The following is a 16,560-nucleotide window of genomic DNA, read 5'->3' on the forward strand; positions in this document are numbered from 1 at the left end:
AGTTCTCACTGATTAAATCCTTGTTATAGTGGGTTTACAACAGATTTATCCTCGCCACGATCGGTTTCCAGGAGAAATGCTTTGAAAAATAGTTACATTATGTTTTCCTTGTTATTTTGATGTTAAAGGAATACAGAAAATGTAAATGGGATGCAATCAAAATATATTTTGATATGCATTAAATTATTATTTATATTTATTACTATTAAATAATATAAAAAATTGCATTGCACGAGTTATTTGTTTCCACTGCTATTGATTGAAGTCATCATTTGTTATACATGCAAAAAACGTCTTATAAGTGAATTTGTATGATCGGTGATTATGTGAATGGTTTCGTGAGGATATTATGTTTTATGGGTTAGTAAAATCAAATTTTGATTTTTGAAAAGTTAATTTCACATTCAATAGATTAGCAACAGTTCCCACTGTGCTAACTGCGTATAGCAAACAAACATATATCAAAACAATACAATTTAAAAACACAACCTACACACCTGTCGTAAAAAACTCAACAAATGACTAATATCAAGAACCTGTAAACTCAACTTTTAATCAATTTACAACCTGAAAATTGTCTCCAACAGATGGCATTTACGTTACTTCTGTTGGAAGGTAAATCTTTTTAATATACATTGCAAAAAAGTTTATTTCCTCGAACTTGATTTGACCATGAAAATAGCTTAAGAAGAATGAAAGCTTTATTGTTGACAAAATGCAGAATAATACGCACTGAAAAATCCAATATGTAAAGCAAGGTGTTCCTGAAGAGTAAGCAATATCTGTTTGACTTTCATTGACGATACAAATAGAGGTAAAATAAAACTGGGTCAGGTCACAGACATACACTATCACGAAGGTCTACACGTAAGAATGTAACATAGTTGTGTACATTTGTTTCAAAAAATGATAGATCAAGGAAGCAATCATTTACAGGTTGGTAAGCCCCTATGTTTGGAAGAATTTGGCAGAATCACATGTAATTCCGTTTCCCCATGCATTATATTGCCGACAAGAAGGACGCAGTGAGAGTTGTGAACATCGCTGTTTTATTTATAGTTTTTTTTCATGTAAATATGTATATGAAAGTATACACGTTGTCGGAAGAATATTTAAAGTTTTCGGCGAATTACTCAATGTCATGTGAAATTAAGCATTTACCAAATCTGACCGTGTTTTCAAACATGTTTATCCGTGAACACGTAGGGACTATTGAGTTATCTTCCTTTAGTCACAACACAAGACAAATGTAAACAGTTACTGAGCGTGCACACTCGTTTAATTGCACCTATTCCAATTAATTTTTAATTATCGTTGGTTGTTTCTGTTACGCAGTATTTGTGTTTTAAATATTGTTAGATATATTCCGCCAATGACTATTAATCATTGAGAAAATATTAATACATTGAAACTGTTAGCGCATGTTTTCTTTTTTGTTGTTAAACAGACATGTGAGTGAGTCAATGTATATTTGTCATGGTTGGTTTTAATTTTGTTGTAATCAACATCATTTAAACCCCACTAAATTATACATATTGTTTTGAAAACTTATAAGACGTTCCACTTTGATATCAGTATACCACGTCCACGATAAGGGGAAGCGATTTAATCATATATTACCATTGCAGCTTATGACTGTTACAACTTGTAGAAACTTCTTAAAATGTTTGATCTAGATATAGAACGAATAAATAAAACTTAATATATCCGTCAAAAGCGGACATATGTAGATAAAAATAACAAGCACACACACACATTCATACACACACTTTACAATCGATGGAATAAACTTTTTGATATACAAACGGCTGTTTAAATATATTCGAATTGACAGAAGCATAACTTTAGGTCGCCAATCATTTACATGGATATAGATTAGGAACGACACAATGACATCCCATCTTGATTCCTTGTTTGTGGCAGATAATTAGTTTAAAGTTTTATTGATATTTATTTTACTATAACCACTTCATCACGATTTGTTTGAAATCTTCACATTCTACACGAATGGGAATAATTCACGTCCCACGTGATACCCGATTAAGTGTGGGACTATTGTTTCTATAGGTGATGGTGATTACAAATAGTTATGTTTCATCACTTCTTGAGACGAGACACTAGCCTCGCACAAATGTTATCAGGTATCACGTGGTACGTGAATAAGTCTCATTAGTTAGTAGCTTTTATTGTTCAAACTCCGAATTTAAGTGTGTAAACAAAAAAAAACCCAACCATTTGCTTTATTTCTTTTAATTAAAATCCAAGACACACACGGGTATGGCTGCAACAAACGCTGTTTTTTTAAATATGACGACTGAAATGTAATAAGTTTATTATGCATTAAGAACATTAATATCCTAGAATGATATATTCCATGTGTTTTGAAATGCTGTTTTAAACTTTAATAGATCAAAATGTTTTGTTTCCATTCTATGCACAACTGAAATATGAAAATTACAATTGTCTATGAATAATTTTTTTACGTTTCGATATTATTCAGAATGACCACCATATACATGTAGATGGTTTACGTCAGCGAAAGTTAAGTCTATTCCAATCTAGTAGAAAAATCATTTTATGTTGGTTAGAAGTAGAAAGTATCAGTAGAGTAAAACAAATGTGGGGGAAACGACTTAAAACCTTAGGCTTACAGATACAATTAGTGCTGAACTACGGTCATTAACAGTTGTACAAGCTATTCAAGCGTATCAAATAAGCATTGAAAACTCGCCAAATACAAAATCCGTATGTAATGAATATTATATAAACCTGTCGTAATTATAATTATCACTAGGAATGAATTGTATCTATTTGGAATGTTGACAAAACTTGTAGTAACAACCGAGTAAAACAATCTGACACAACCGAAAAAGCATTGGTTAAAGATAATATTCTACGGAATGTAAGAATGGAATTCAGTCAAAATATCGATGATCTAGTATAATTGACAGCATCGTTACAGACACGGTTGGCTGCACTATGCTACGTTACGCTTGATGTATACACAGTAGCGTGAAGTGCAATCAACCGTGGGTCTTTGACGATGTATAGTCAGTACCATATTTCTAACGCGGCTATTAAATCGCGATAAGAATTAAAAATAAGTTTGCGAAGATCAACTTTCGCGAATTTGAAAATTCAAATTCGCGAAAGTAAAAAGTACGTGAAAGAAAGTTGATGTACAATACTAAACTGCAAAAGGGTGTCATCATAACCTGATTATTCAACCGAGGTCTGTGTAAAGCTGTAACGTCATTAAAAATTTGCAGTTATTTGAAACTATGAAAAATATAGGTTTTAATTTCAAAAGAAAAATACAGCGAGTGAACTACTTGCCAGAGCTGGTGTAGTTTGGTACTACATATAGTTACACAATGTAATAAACAAAGACTCCAATGTCGTCTTTCAGACAAATAACATACATGTATATAAATATATCATAAAGTATTATCAAATTTGGTAAAGAATCAACATTCAAAACTCTTAAGGTGCAAAATTTCAAATATATAGATGTACCAAAAGCACATTTGATAATATATACACCATGCTCACACATGCGTATCGCATTCACCTCCGATTTTGTACATATTATTTACAAGTAATAATCTCAAATAGTACATATATAGAGATTCGTAAAATATCGTAATCACAACAAGTAGAATTAAAGATGCTCTAACGTCGACAGAGCATAAATGATATTAATCAATGGAACAGTAATTGGTGTTTAATCGTGTATATATATGCCTAATTAACACAAAAAATAATATAAAATATTTTATTTCGCCTTTGATGCATGCGCAATCAGTACTTCATTCCATATAAGATATAGTGTCACGGAATTTTTTCGGGATGCAATTAATTATTTTTCATATTTTTAACTTGAAGTAAAATTAGAAGCTCAAACTTTTCAATGGTGGTAATGGTGTAAAGTAAGTAACTTTTGTAACTGAAGAAAAATACTAAATCGTCTGCTCCTGTTTTTATAGTGAAAAAATACCATTTGTCAGCGGTGGAGCATCTTAAAATGAACTATCGACAGAATAACTTTTACGTGAAAGTACGTGAATATAAAATTGAACAATATTTACAATAGTAAATGTACTTAAATGAAGTAAATTGAAATAAATCGATACCAGAAGTGTATTAAATCTTATCATTTGCACATACATATGGATAGAACGTGCAGCAAGGATAGTTTTATATGTTAAGTATGGATGAAAAAGCGTCATGGTGGATTGATATTAGGTTTTTGTAGTTTTGGAAGCTTAGAGTATTCGATAGAATGTTTGCCTTTCTTTTTAAACCCCGTGATATCGGAAGGGAACACAGTATTTAACATCTTAAAAAACCTAAGAATCTAAGAATTAATCACATACTTGTCTACAAAAATGTATTTAACTTGACCTCATTCCTTGCTGACAAGATTTGCTCTCTTTTAATATCAAGATTAATATTTAACAGAGGTCATTTCGTCTTAAACTGTAGATCAAATCACAACAAATTAAATATCCATTATAATTTACTAACACAAAAAGTACTTATTGATTTTCAGCGCATACTATTGGCTGAACATCATTCAAAAACTGATAAATTCAGGGAATGATTTATCTTTATAAACGCGACAAATGGGACTTACAAAAATAGGTAGTCAAAATATTCAGTAAATGTTTTCATCAACGAAAAATAAGCAGCATCAGAAATGAAAGTGTAAAACATTAAAAACTGTACTATCACAGCAGACAAATATACAATGTATCTACAGATAAATTTCGGTTTTAAGTGACTAATAATTCTATACATTAGTACTGCTGTATTGAAGGAAATGACGAATATACCATTCTTCGGTATATCTTATCCTTTCGCTGTTACCGTACATAACGTATTAATGTTGTGTACCATATTTGGTAGTGGTGTCATTAAATATTACCGTACATAACGTATTAATGTTGTGTACCATATTTGGTAGTGGTGGCATTAAATATTCATAACTAAACATTTCATCTCTATTTGAATGTTCTGAACCCAACTTAAGTATGTGTGCTATCATATCTTATCAAGGTCATTCACCTATTTAGAGGAGGTCTAGACAACTGCTGGAGAAAAAAAAGATTATTTTTGTCGATAACTTTTATATTATAAAGGAACTTGATAATATAAGTCATGCGTGTTTTTTTCTACAAATTTTTTCATATAGGAAAAGTAATTTATTTAATAAAAATATAACAAAAACATGACATGTTGCTTACACGATGCGTACATCCTTAAGGTCCAAACACAAACTGTACAACCCACCATTAACACGGGATGTAAGCAGCACACAATGGTCATTAGATTCGATTCATAACCAATATTTAGATGCCACGTCTGTGTGTCCTTTCATGTGTCTAATGAACACGCATCTCCTTTCCTGTGTACGGAGGAGTTTGTTTGTCGAGGACAATCCATCATAACATCACGTTGGCGATGATGTATACTAGCCGAGTCCGACAGAGTATATGAATTAACTTACATCTAACACTGCAAAATGAAAAAAAAGAAGCCATTAGAGCATGCATTCGGAATGATCACTTCAGAGAATTACTTATTATAGTTATAAAGTCAATCCCCAAATAGTTTAAACAAATATAATATGTAAAGTCGTTTTGGTACACTGCTATATAATGCATTTGATGGGGTTTATTAAATTGGGTTTGATATATATTTCTGTAAATTGTTATTAAAGCAGTATATGTTTTGCATCAGAGCGCCCCGTAAATCAATACCCCATATCTGATCAGGATACCCCCCACATTTTTATCTAACTGCATGAAGTACTTTATTTTATATATCGCCAACTTGTCTACGCCAAAATTCTTCATTTCACATATTCATCCTTCCCCATCCGTAACCTTCTAAATTCACTTATCAAGATCTATCACGCCTCTTATTTCTTCCCACACATTATAAAACATAATCTCTAAATATTTAATCCCACGTCTGTTTCCGTACATTTTATGTCATCAATCTTCCCACACTTTCACGCTATATCCCTCTAACTTATCCCTCTAACTTAACTACATTTTCCGTCTCTTACATTTCATCATATCCATTTACCTGACGTATTTTGCAATGCTACCATGTTTTCTCGAACTAATTTTACTCAGAGACCCCTTAACCTTTGAAGCATTTACTCGTCTAACCAAAACCCATATTACACGTACACTGGAACAAATTTAACTCAAACACATGATGTCGTCAGTTTTGTTTAAAAGTTAACTTAAGATAATACTATTTGAAACTTGCTAAAGCTTAAGTGTTAAAGATTGTAAATAGTATTGCAAGTTAGAAAAATGACAATATTTAAACTTAAAATGTATTAAAGGACGCTATCACTTAAAAATATCTATTTTGTAACCCATGTAGCACATTTCTATGTCTTTTGTTGTAATACTTTTGTATTGTTTTGTTAGGATTATGGAGAACAAAATGAAAGAGAAACTATTCATGACTAGGTTGTATGTTTAAAATATCTTACTTGGCTTTTTCTCGCAATCCACTTCATCTTCGCCGTCGAAAACATCAGCGTCCTCCTTAACACCATTTAATACTATGTCGTCTATATTACTGACTTCTCCCTCGTTCGACTCCTCGGATATTTTCGTTTCTAGCACGTGAGTTTGTGAAGTCTCTGATCGCCTCGTCTGGTTCTTGTGGTGAGCAGCGTAGTACTTCAGGAACGATGTGATACTACGCCGGCCTTGCTGTAATGGACAAGTTAGATTTTTATTTTCACAAAATTCACGGTTTTATGTGACGTTTTGATGACTGATCGTTTCAATGATGATTTGGTTTGGTTTGATTTTATTAGTATTAACAACCAGGGCAATGAAAGGACGTGCCGATTTGTTTGTGGAAGAAAGTCGGAGTACCCATCGACCAGCGGTCAGCGCCGCGCAACTGCCTAACAAAGTATTTGAACACGCATCCCAGAGGTGGAGGGCATGTAGTAGTATGTCGGGAAATCTTAACCACTCGACCACCACAGCTTCATTTCAATAATGAAGACGATAGAAAGTGTACACAGTGTAAGTACATAGTTTAAACATTGAACTAGTCATCGAAAAGTCTTATAAAAGTATTTACTGGTTGTTTAAAATATCTTTATATAAATATTATTAATAGCTATTACTAATATCATCCCCGGATTTAAAACTATCAGCGTAACCAATGAAATAGTAATTGGAGTCCTAAAAGACTAATTGACCATAACAATGTTAATATGTTCTTAATTCTATAAATCACCTGTTGACCAACTTATCAAATCTGCACGTTGTTAGATATTTAGTATTAATAAAGAAATAACAAAATTAGATAAATTCTCAGATTCACATTATTATTATTTCTTTCGCATTATATGACACGAATAACTCAATAATAATTGACCATTTACCTTTTTAACAACACTAGAGCATAATACTTAAAGTTAATATGAGTTTTACTGTCAGTGACTTACCTCCACCACGAAATCTCGATCTCCTTTCTCAAGTTTGAAATCAGATGTACCCACGTGACCAGTATTAATTCCTACAGTTCTATCAAGATCTTTGTCCTGTCGAAACAAAAGAAAACAAACCATTAACGGACACTTAAATAGAAACCAATTATAACTGATATCACTTTTATAACCATAAAGTGACAATCAATAAACCTCTCTTTTGAAAATTAAAATTAGCTCACCATCCAACATTTGCACTAATGAAGGAGTACAAACAGGCTTTGCGTTGTCTAAGTGTCATTTATTTACGTAGATTATGATTATGACATTTACCATCAACCAAATATATCTTTCATTTTCTTTGGACAAAAAAAATCCACTTCAAAGATGGACAGAAATGTCAAGTAGTACATGTGTTAAATTCAGTATACATTATTTTGGATCACCTAGTGAAATTTCGATTATTTACCTGTACAAATATCCGCTTAACGTTTGTTAGAAGTGCGCTTTGTAGCGTATCAAAGAAAGACATAAGGCCGTCAATAGTCTTGCGCTGGTATCCTATATATCTCTGTTGAAGGAAGACTCCTGTGTTTTCTACAAAGTTGATTAGTTCATGGTACTCAATCTGTAACAAACACCAGTAAATATATAGAAAAACAACGGATTACAGGCATCATTGCACAACTTAAATTCCTAAATCCAAATTATCAACTTCGTAAAAGATACTCAAATTGCCGAATTTATTGAAAGAGCAGATATTGGAATAATATATCGGTGCAATGCATAATAAATATCTATCATACTCATAGGGACTCGAAAATAGAAAACGTATTGAAAGGGAGACAACTCTAGTTTCTTGGTTCCGATTTTAGGATGTTGTTGGAAACCACGTTCCCAACACGATCTCCGTCCTTTACACTAGTAAGTGTTACATTAGTAAATTTAAAGTTATTTTCTGTTCTACTCTTTAAGAATTATGGTCGATGTTGATATTATTTGCGATACAGATATGATTATTAACAAATTTACCTCTCCATCGTCATCCTCATCTAAAAGTTCAAAGGCTTTGTGGACATCATAATCAGCACCAAACAAGATTTCGGCACTCGCTTCTGAAAACTCATCCTAAAATAAAATTCCTCGTGTTAAATTTAATACCTTCGATTATATCCTATCTTATCGGGATACACAGTTTAACCATGTTTACATTTTAGATTTGCGATTTATATTGAAAAAGACCATAACGTAAGATATCTACTTCTGCAAATGATTGCAAGAGTTGGCTAGTGAGAAAATTTGTGCGCGGAGGGATTGTCCACTGTCGCTATAGCAAGGAACATCAGACAACCTTAAGAGTGCCAGCTATAAAAGATACTAAGATGGACCATACCAGGCTATGCATTTTAACCTATCTCTATAACAAAGTCTGGTTTTTATTTGTAGATATAAAACCATTAAAGTTACATAATTTTATATAGTATGAGCAGCCCCAATTAGTGCGGGACTACTTTATTTTTATCGGAGACAAAACCATCATTTTTACCACACATCTCATCCACATAGCAAAAATAGTTAAGAAATGATAATAAACATACGTCGTCAAGTAAGTTATAGCAATGCTAGTATGTAAAACCATCACATGGTAACGTTAGTTGTAGTAATGATCTCCACATCGAAGTGAAGTCATTTATAGAAATCAAGTCATTTATAGAAACGAACTAATTTACATAAATGAAGTCATTAATAGAAATAAAGTCATTTATAGAAATGAAATCATTTTAGAAACAAATTCATTGCCGTAAATGAAGACCACTACGAATATGACAACGTACATCTGCAAAGGCAGCCTCGAGTTCTGATTTGTTGATTGTACCCCCTCCGTCTATATCATGTTTCTGTAGCACCTACAAAACCAAGGAATATTGATTAGTTTTACATATAACATCATTTACACGATTGACATTAAACACAAGACGCGTAAATGGAGGTGACTTACTATATGTTGAAAATATATGTTATAGCGTATAACATACAGAGAACAAATGTATTAACCAATGAACGAGTTCCTTTCATGCTGTTATGAAGATATGCTTTCTGGTATTCATTAATAGTTCAGTGTCTTACTACATATACCTATACCGACTAAGTAATTAACATTTACAATTCCTCCCTAACCATCTGATCCCTGGCTATAATCACAGGGGACATGAGAGCTCTTTAATCACGCGTGCACTGGAGGCGAAAACGCTATGTCATTTTGACTTTGCTCATAAGAGATAATAAGAAGGGACAACCTTTCGTTACGGTTGATAACCATCAAGATTTTCATGTACAACATCTTTTTTGAGCTTCTTCATTAATGCGTGCTTTGCGTGGGTTTTTTCATATCCTTGGGAATGTCTAGGGCTGACAAATATTTTCCCAAATCACCTTTTCTTATATTTTCAGACATAGCATTGCCCGTATCAATCTCTATATGGACGTTTTCTGTCATAAGATATGCGTGTATTTTATCAACACATGACTTCATATCGTTACCATTCAAACATTCACACATTTCATTAGCCTATGAACTATTTTGCTGTCATGTAACCATTCACGCCTTTCATTACTCTATTAACTATTTATGCTGTCATTTAACGTATTTAATAAGCCCTTGGCCTAATTTCCTTACCCTTAAGAATTCGTTCACTGCCATCGTCACTCGTCGGTGCTCACGATGAACAGTCTCTTGTTGTTTCTTTTCCTCTTTCTTTTTTCTGTAAATAGACAAATAAAGGATTATCATAATGATGATTGTGTGTACAATAATGTTCCATATGACAGGGCTTTTGATCCATAACGACAATGATACTATTGGGTCGACTATGTCGTAATGTTAGGGAAATATAAATAAGGTTTCTCAAATGCAAATAAGATAAAGATTTTAAGCACCCGTTTTAAATAGCTTATATAAATGCCATATAAACGAGCTTCTATATACAGGTTTCTGATATCTTAAAAATAATTTACATTAGATTATTATGGTGGTTGCTAGGAAACCTGAAATACATGACCTACACTTACGCGTTAGTAACGGCAATAAAATACCTAGATACACTCCCAACAACCTTGATTTGATCAGGCGTCCATTTTATTACGTAACTTATAGTAAACTAAGCCATCGATCACAAGTGCCGAAAAGCCAAGGAGTGTTTTCTTTAAATCAGGTGAATGAGGCATGTAAACAAAGGTATGGTTGTCTAACTAGCGAACAATACAAACGTGCAATTACTTTGACCAAAGACTCACAATGCTAATATCAAACCAGACGTTAAACTAATGTTCTGTTATATTATACGAATAGAAATTTCGTTTTATAAAACAGTTTGTACTGATGGAATTTTCCTGTGATGGTTTGTACAGTACTTATATTTCAAATATTGCACGCGCCCACAGCTAACAAAATAAACAGTATATACATAGTGACAAAAGCAGGGTACGAACAGCGCCAGACAAAGTAATACATATATAATTATAATTTTGAAACAATAAATAGCAAGTCTCACAGATATGTAAATACCATTTATCGTTGACGATTTAATGATGATGATCTAACCAATTGGGTTATTCATGGTCTCCTATAAAGGTTAATTGCTGGAAACAAGGTAGTGGTTTGTGGTTTGGTGGTTTATGTTTAACAGCGAATTAACTTTTAACATTGTGCAACAAACGGAGTATTACCTGGCAAGTTTTGTGTCCGGTAGTTCAGCTAAATGAGTCCCGATTCTTTGTTCCATAAGGAAACGGAACATCTCATGCTCACAGTCCGCATACTGTTGAAAGGAAAACACAGACAATTAAAAACAAAATCATACAGAAAAACGAAGTGTATCCTATCACATATATAATTCCATATTATATCCATTGTGTGAATGTATTATCATGTGTATTACAAGATGATTGTATACGCCGCTACAGAATGTAGGACAGTCTTCAGATGACGTATTTATATTTCAAAACCCGTTACCTTTATGCCATTACAATTTTTGATGATGTAATATACTCTGAATAATCCCGAAAATTGTGGTCAGAGAAGGGCCGATACATCTTGCCGTGTTAGTAAATAGTTATTATTGTTTACATGTTGTTAATTTATGGATAATTGTGTACTAAGTGATTTAATTGAAAGAAAATATAACACGAAATTGTTATTCCCTTAAAATAGGTAACTATGCTTTTATTTTCAAATATCCGTTCCAAATAAAACAAAAGGGTGCTTATGTTAAGGAAAGTTAGCAAACATGTGTATTTTTAAAGATTTTTTTTTTTTAATTAGACGTGCTTATCTACTTATGAAAATATTCCACACATTGGTAACACTATCGTTTTACTCCAGATACGGATATAAACTTCTATCAGAGTTTCAATAATACCCTAGGCAGGCATGTTTCATAGCTATACTAACTAGCTATAGAAGATAACTACATCATACCCATGCGCCGTAATTCACATATAATAACGTTGCTAATGCTCGCTAAAGTATTTCACTCAAATTTAAACATATACGAGAAACTTTAACCTTATCGTTCTACTCTCGGCCAGTCTCGGTTCATGAGAACTCACTGTAAATGAAATTCATTTTGACCCGTCATCATGACTAAACAGTGTTCAAAATATACACAAATCAATATTTATATACAGTATGGTATTACGAAACTCATTTTCCAATTAGGGAGCAAAATATAAACACGGATATCATTCCATTCAAATAAAGCCTTATCCGTATTCGTCTCATTAAAAAAGAATTTGAATCAATTTGCAGTCTATTCATTGCAGACTTGACTACCGGGAGTGCTTGTCTCAGTGCTATCTTTCTACAGGGCAGTGTGTCAGTCCCTAATGTATGTAATGTAATAATGATGAGACGCCTACAGGAATGTATGGAGACCTATACATATAACACATACACACAGTCACGTATCGGGAACTAGTAATCATTCACACACACACACACACACACACACAAAAAACCACAAAAAAAAACCAAGTAGACGTAGGCTACGTCATTATTATGTGGTATTTCATTCAGCAAATAGTGCAGCAAAACGAGGAATGATTCAACAAGAATGCATATATAATATGCTGACAATGTATATTTAGATGATCAACTGAACGAACGTATGAGACAGTTGTGTGATATGTGTACTGATATACACGTGTTACTGTATACTCATGATCGTATGTCAATGCTAAAAAATCAACAATAAAATGTCGATACTGTGTTTATCAGTGCATGGTAATTCAGGACCACGTAACATGTCTTCAATAGTCATGCACAAAGTGTTTACGTAGATGTCATTATCCTACACAGACATGTTCTACTGATTGGTAAGTGTAATCATAGACAATATGCATCCCGTAAGGCTCATTCATATCAAGCAAATATCGCTCTTTGTTTTGTGTAAAATACACGTAGTAAGCATGTCCGATTGAGGTATAACATATCACAGTTTTCCCTAAATAATATCACTTTCTCAAGGATAAAATAGGACACACTCAGCCTTCAATAATTATAAATTATGTAACACGTATCTTCCCCCCATCAAGTAAAATATACTGTTCTCTTCAAAACTCATCACTCTATAGTTCATAAGGACATTTTACTGAAATTACTGCCCAATGCCCAAGTATTTACATACCAATATAATATATATTCAAAAACATATGATTTATTTTAACTTTACACTATACAAAACACACACCTATCTCCATACTTTACGATATTACCGATCAATCCCCACACGTAAGTGTATACCCATGCGTCTCTGTGATGTCGTATATCGATCTCTTCTGACTAAACATTACCCCTACCAACCAACTTAACATAAAGCGACCTTTTAAAGTCACAATATCCGTATCTTTCTTATTTTTCCCCATGATTTAGAAGAATTTTGAAAAAAAAATACTGTTGTAAATCATGCAGAGACAGGACTAAATCGAAGTCAAGATAAGCGATAATGATTCGTAATTTTTTTTTATAAAAATCAAATAAATATTGAACATCGCTAGGTGGCTCCCATTTAGTCACACAAGCCGAAGAACAATATCGGAGTCGAATCTAACTTTTTGTTGATAGTTACGTATAGTGTGACTTTAATAAATCCAGCAAAGTAACCCTTTCTATGCATTATATCAAATATCAACATCTTTCTCATCAAGTAACTGTGTACACTTTCTTTTCTAGATTCAAACCATGATAATACAGTACTTTAGATATCACCAGTGTATATTTAATACACCAGTAAGTTTATAGTCACGCGTTATAAGCGAACGAACATTTAACTCCGGGTGTTAATACAGTATAACACACACTACAGTTCCCATTCTAATTGATATCAAAACACTTCACTTGAAGGGTAATACCAGCTCTGTTCGATCTATAATGACTAGCTATATAGATGTACACAAAGAAGGGCTGGTAAATTGGTTTAATGTAAGTCCATAATAATATTGATTTACATTTCTACCTCTACATTTCACAACTATAAGGGTCACGGATTGGGCAATGAGTCATACTGATATATACTTAATTTTCAAGTACATTGACATTGGTGAATTTTCCATTGACATGGTATAAAAGACACATACAGTACTAAAAAGTGTACACATATGTGATAATACGGAAAAATACGGAAAAAGAGTGTACTTATACAACAAACTCCGTCTCATCTTTTTTATTAGCCTGTAAATGCACGTTGAAGGAAATTCTTACAAGAACGAATACAGATTAAAGCGTTACATGGCATATTTATACTTAGTTATTAAGCTAAACTCAATTAAGGCTGTTTAGACTTAAGGCTGTTTCATGATCTTTGGTGTCTGGTTATAATTTTGTTTTCATGAATTTCATAAATGATAAACCTTTGATTAATGATACTGAACATGTTGAAGTTCTGGACGAAGTTTCACTGAAGGTCACAAGTCTACAAGTAGATATACACGTACACGTTACATCCTAATTTACGCGTATTTCATTGAAAATCAGTCCTGGTACTGATCCAAGTACACTAACTCACCAACAGGAACCCTAGCGTTTTTTCGTTCTGTTGTCCGAACCTTTCTGATTTGGCAAGTTTCTGCGGTAAGTCTTCTAGTGGCTGCAGTCTCTGCAGAAAACTATCACCTGGCTTCATGGACAGCCACCAACCTAAAACAAAGGTTCAAAAACTTAAATAACATGTAACATGAGCCAAGATGTTTACAGGAAAGTATATCATTAACGTTTCCATGACAATGAATTTTTAGTGTTGAGATAATGGTACTGAAAACCCAGAACAATAGAACTGAAAACCCAGAACAATAGAAATGTAACATGTAGATTTGTTTGGATCATTCGGAAATTCTTAGGTTAAGGAAATAATCTTTTAGTAAGAAAAGAATTAATGTCAAATAGCTTCATATCAAGGTTAATAAAAACTTTCAGCAAGTACAACTCTTAGACCGGATCATTATTATATACGAAATATAAGATTAAAATTTCAAAACTACAAACCATTGATGAAAGTACACACGCTATTAGTATTACTTCATGGATAAAACTTTCCATTTTATTTCGAAGATTTACAAAAATAATTTCAAACTATTTTTAAATAATTCAATTTTGCTTGTTACCAGCATTTTTATTGGCTTAAATTTTTTCTTTATCAGCCTATAAAGGAAAAAATGGCGTCGCCGTTTGTAACGTTGCTTCTGATTGGCAGAGATGACGGCGTAATGATTTCATAGACAATAGAGTCCCAAAATGATATATCTAATATTGAAGAGATAATCTTTAGTAAATTGAATTACAAGGATTAATTTGAATAGCTTTTTTTTTATGTTATGGAGATATAACGCAAAAATCGGAGTGTACTCTCAGATTTTTCAGTTATATCTCCATAACATAAAAAAATCTATTCAAGTTAATCCTTAATGAAACGAACCAACCATTTAAATTCTCTTAAAAATATGTAGCAACCGATCAATATTGAGAGACATGCAACAGATTTATTGCACCGACTAAGCTTGGTATGTGATAGACAGTAGGTGTTAGTAGGCGGTGGGATCCGTGACCATTTACGTCTGTCTGTAATGGGCCGTATCATTTTAAAAACTCTATTTTATTTTATATGCGTATTACGTCATAAATGAGATGGTATCTAGTAGAAACGGATAACTAGATACATCATTATTACGACTTAAAATGACTTAAATCTGATTTAAATCTACCGAGACTTTATTGAGTACGTTTTTAGAAATGTGACTGTATAAGGACTGCACCAATATTGACAATTCCTACCCCAGTCCAGAGTAATGCTTTACTTTGTGGTGTCGGACTTGAATACTTTAGTATTCGTCAGTACTGGTAAGCTGTTTTACTTGTTGTATCAATACAATGGCAACAGTTTAGGGAATTGTACGTGTATAGGTGTTCCTCCGAGTAATATTTGTCTTTCGGATTGTAGTTTAACTTAGTGTATAAAGTACATGATTCAATAATACATTGTTACTCAACTCACGTATTTAAACAAAAATTACATAGAAATGTCTCATTACTTCGGGCACATATGCTCGATGGACGATTATGTCTTTGTACTAGTATAGACATTATGTGTGAAGTTTTAACATGTTGATGACTAATAAACAAAAAACTACACCAACAGAGGTCTGGAATAGTCATTGCCACTGTCACATATACATGTTTATAATGATGTTTACAATTTGCGAATGTTCGCAGAAATATATCATTTTTCACATAAAGATGGATTAACTTGTATTTTAACAAAATTGGACGGACTCAAACTATAGTATTCAACAGACGTACACTTCCGGAAAATAAGAACACCATTTGAACACAGTTTTATGTATCCAGTATAGTGTTCGTCCTTGACTTTTGTATGTGCAGGTTGAAATAAAAAGACATTGCCACGAAAGCAATGAAGCAGCTGGTGCGCCCCCTGGGAGGACATGATTGAACTAAACCAATTAGAAGTGATATGTTTACTGGTGTTGAAATGTTGCCCGCCATGATGCCAGGTACGATGTAGTAAAGTCAGTAATAT

The 16,560-nt window shown here is 32.9% G+C and overlaps 1 protein-coding gene across 5 annotated transcripts in view; it reads right to left on the bottom strand.

Moving 5' to 3' along the window:
• Positions 1 to 523: 523 nt before the first annotated feature.
• LOC138314783 (uncharacterized) overlaps positions 524 to 16,560 on the bottom strand; it is a 43,231-nt gene continuing 27,194 nt past the window's right edge. For all 5 annotated transcript variants that reach the window (XM_069255322.1, XM_069255325.1, XM_069255324.1 and 2 more), the window contains exons 8-16: positions 14,536 to 14,666; positions 11,201 to 11,292; positions 10,152 to 10,236; positions 9,310 to 9,381; positions 8,507 to 8,602; positions 7,944 to 8,102; positions 7,493 to 7,588; positions 6,515 to 6,740; positions 524 to 5,517 (exon numbers count right to left, since the gene is read on the bottom strand). In XM_069255322.1, the coding sequence (XP_069111423.1) occupies positions 5,501 to 5,517; positions 6,515 to 6,740; positions 7,493 to 7,588; positions 7,944 to 8,102; positions 8,507 to 8,602; positions 9,310 to 9,381; positions 10,152 to 10,236; positions 11,201 to 11,292; positions 14,536 to 14,666 (974 nt within the window). In that variant the 3' untranslated portion in view covers positions 524 to 5,500. The remainder of the gene's footprint in view (positions 5,518 to 6,514; positions 6,741 to 7,492; positions 7,589 to 7,943; positions 8,103 to 8,506; positions 8,603 to 9,309; positions 9,382 to 10,151; positions 10,237 to 11,200; positions 11,293 to 14,535; positions 14,667 to 16,560) is intronic.

The sequence above is a fragment of the Argopecten irradians genome, chromosome 2, assembly GCF_041381155.1.
Source record: "Argopecten irradians isolate NY chromosome 2, Ai_NY, whole genome shotgun sequence".
Taxonomy (NCBI): Eukaryota; Metazoa; Mollusca; class Bivalvia; order Pectinida; family Pectinidae; genus Argopecten; species Argopecten irradians.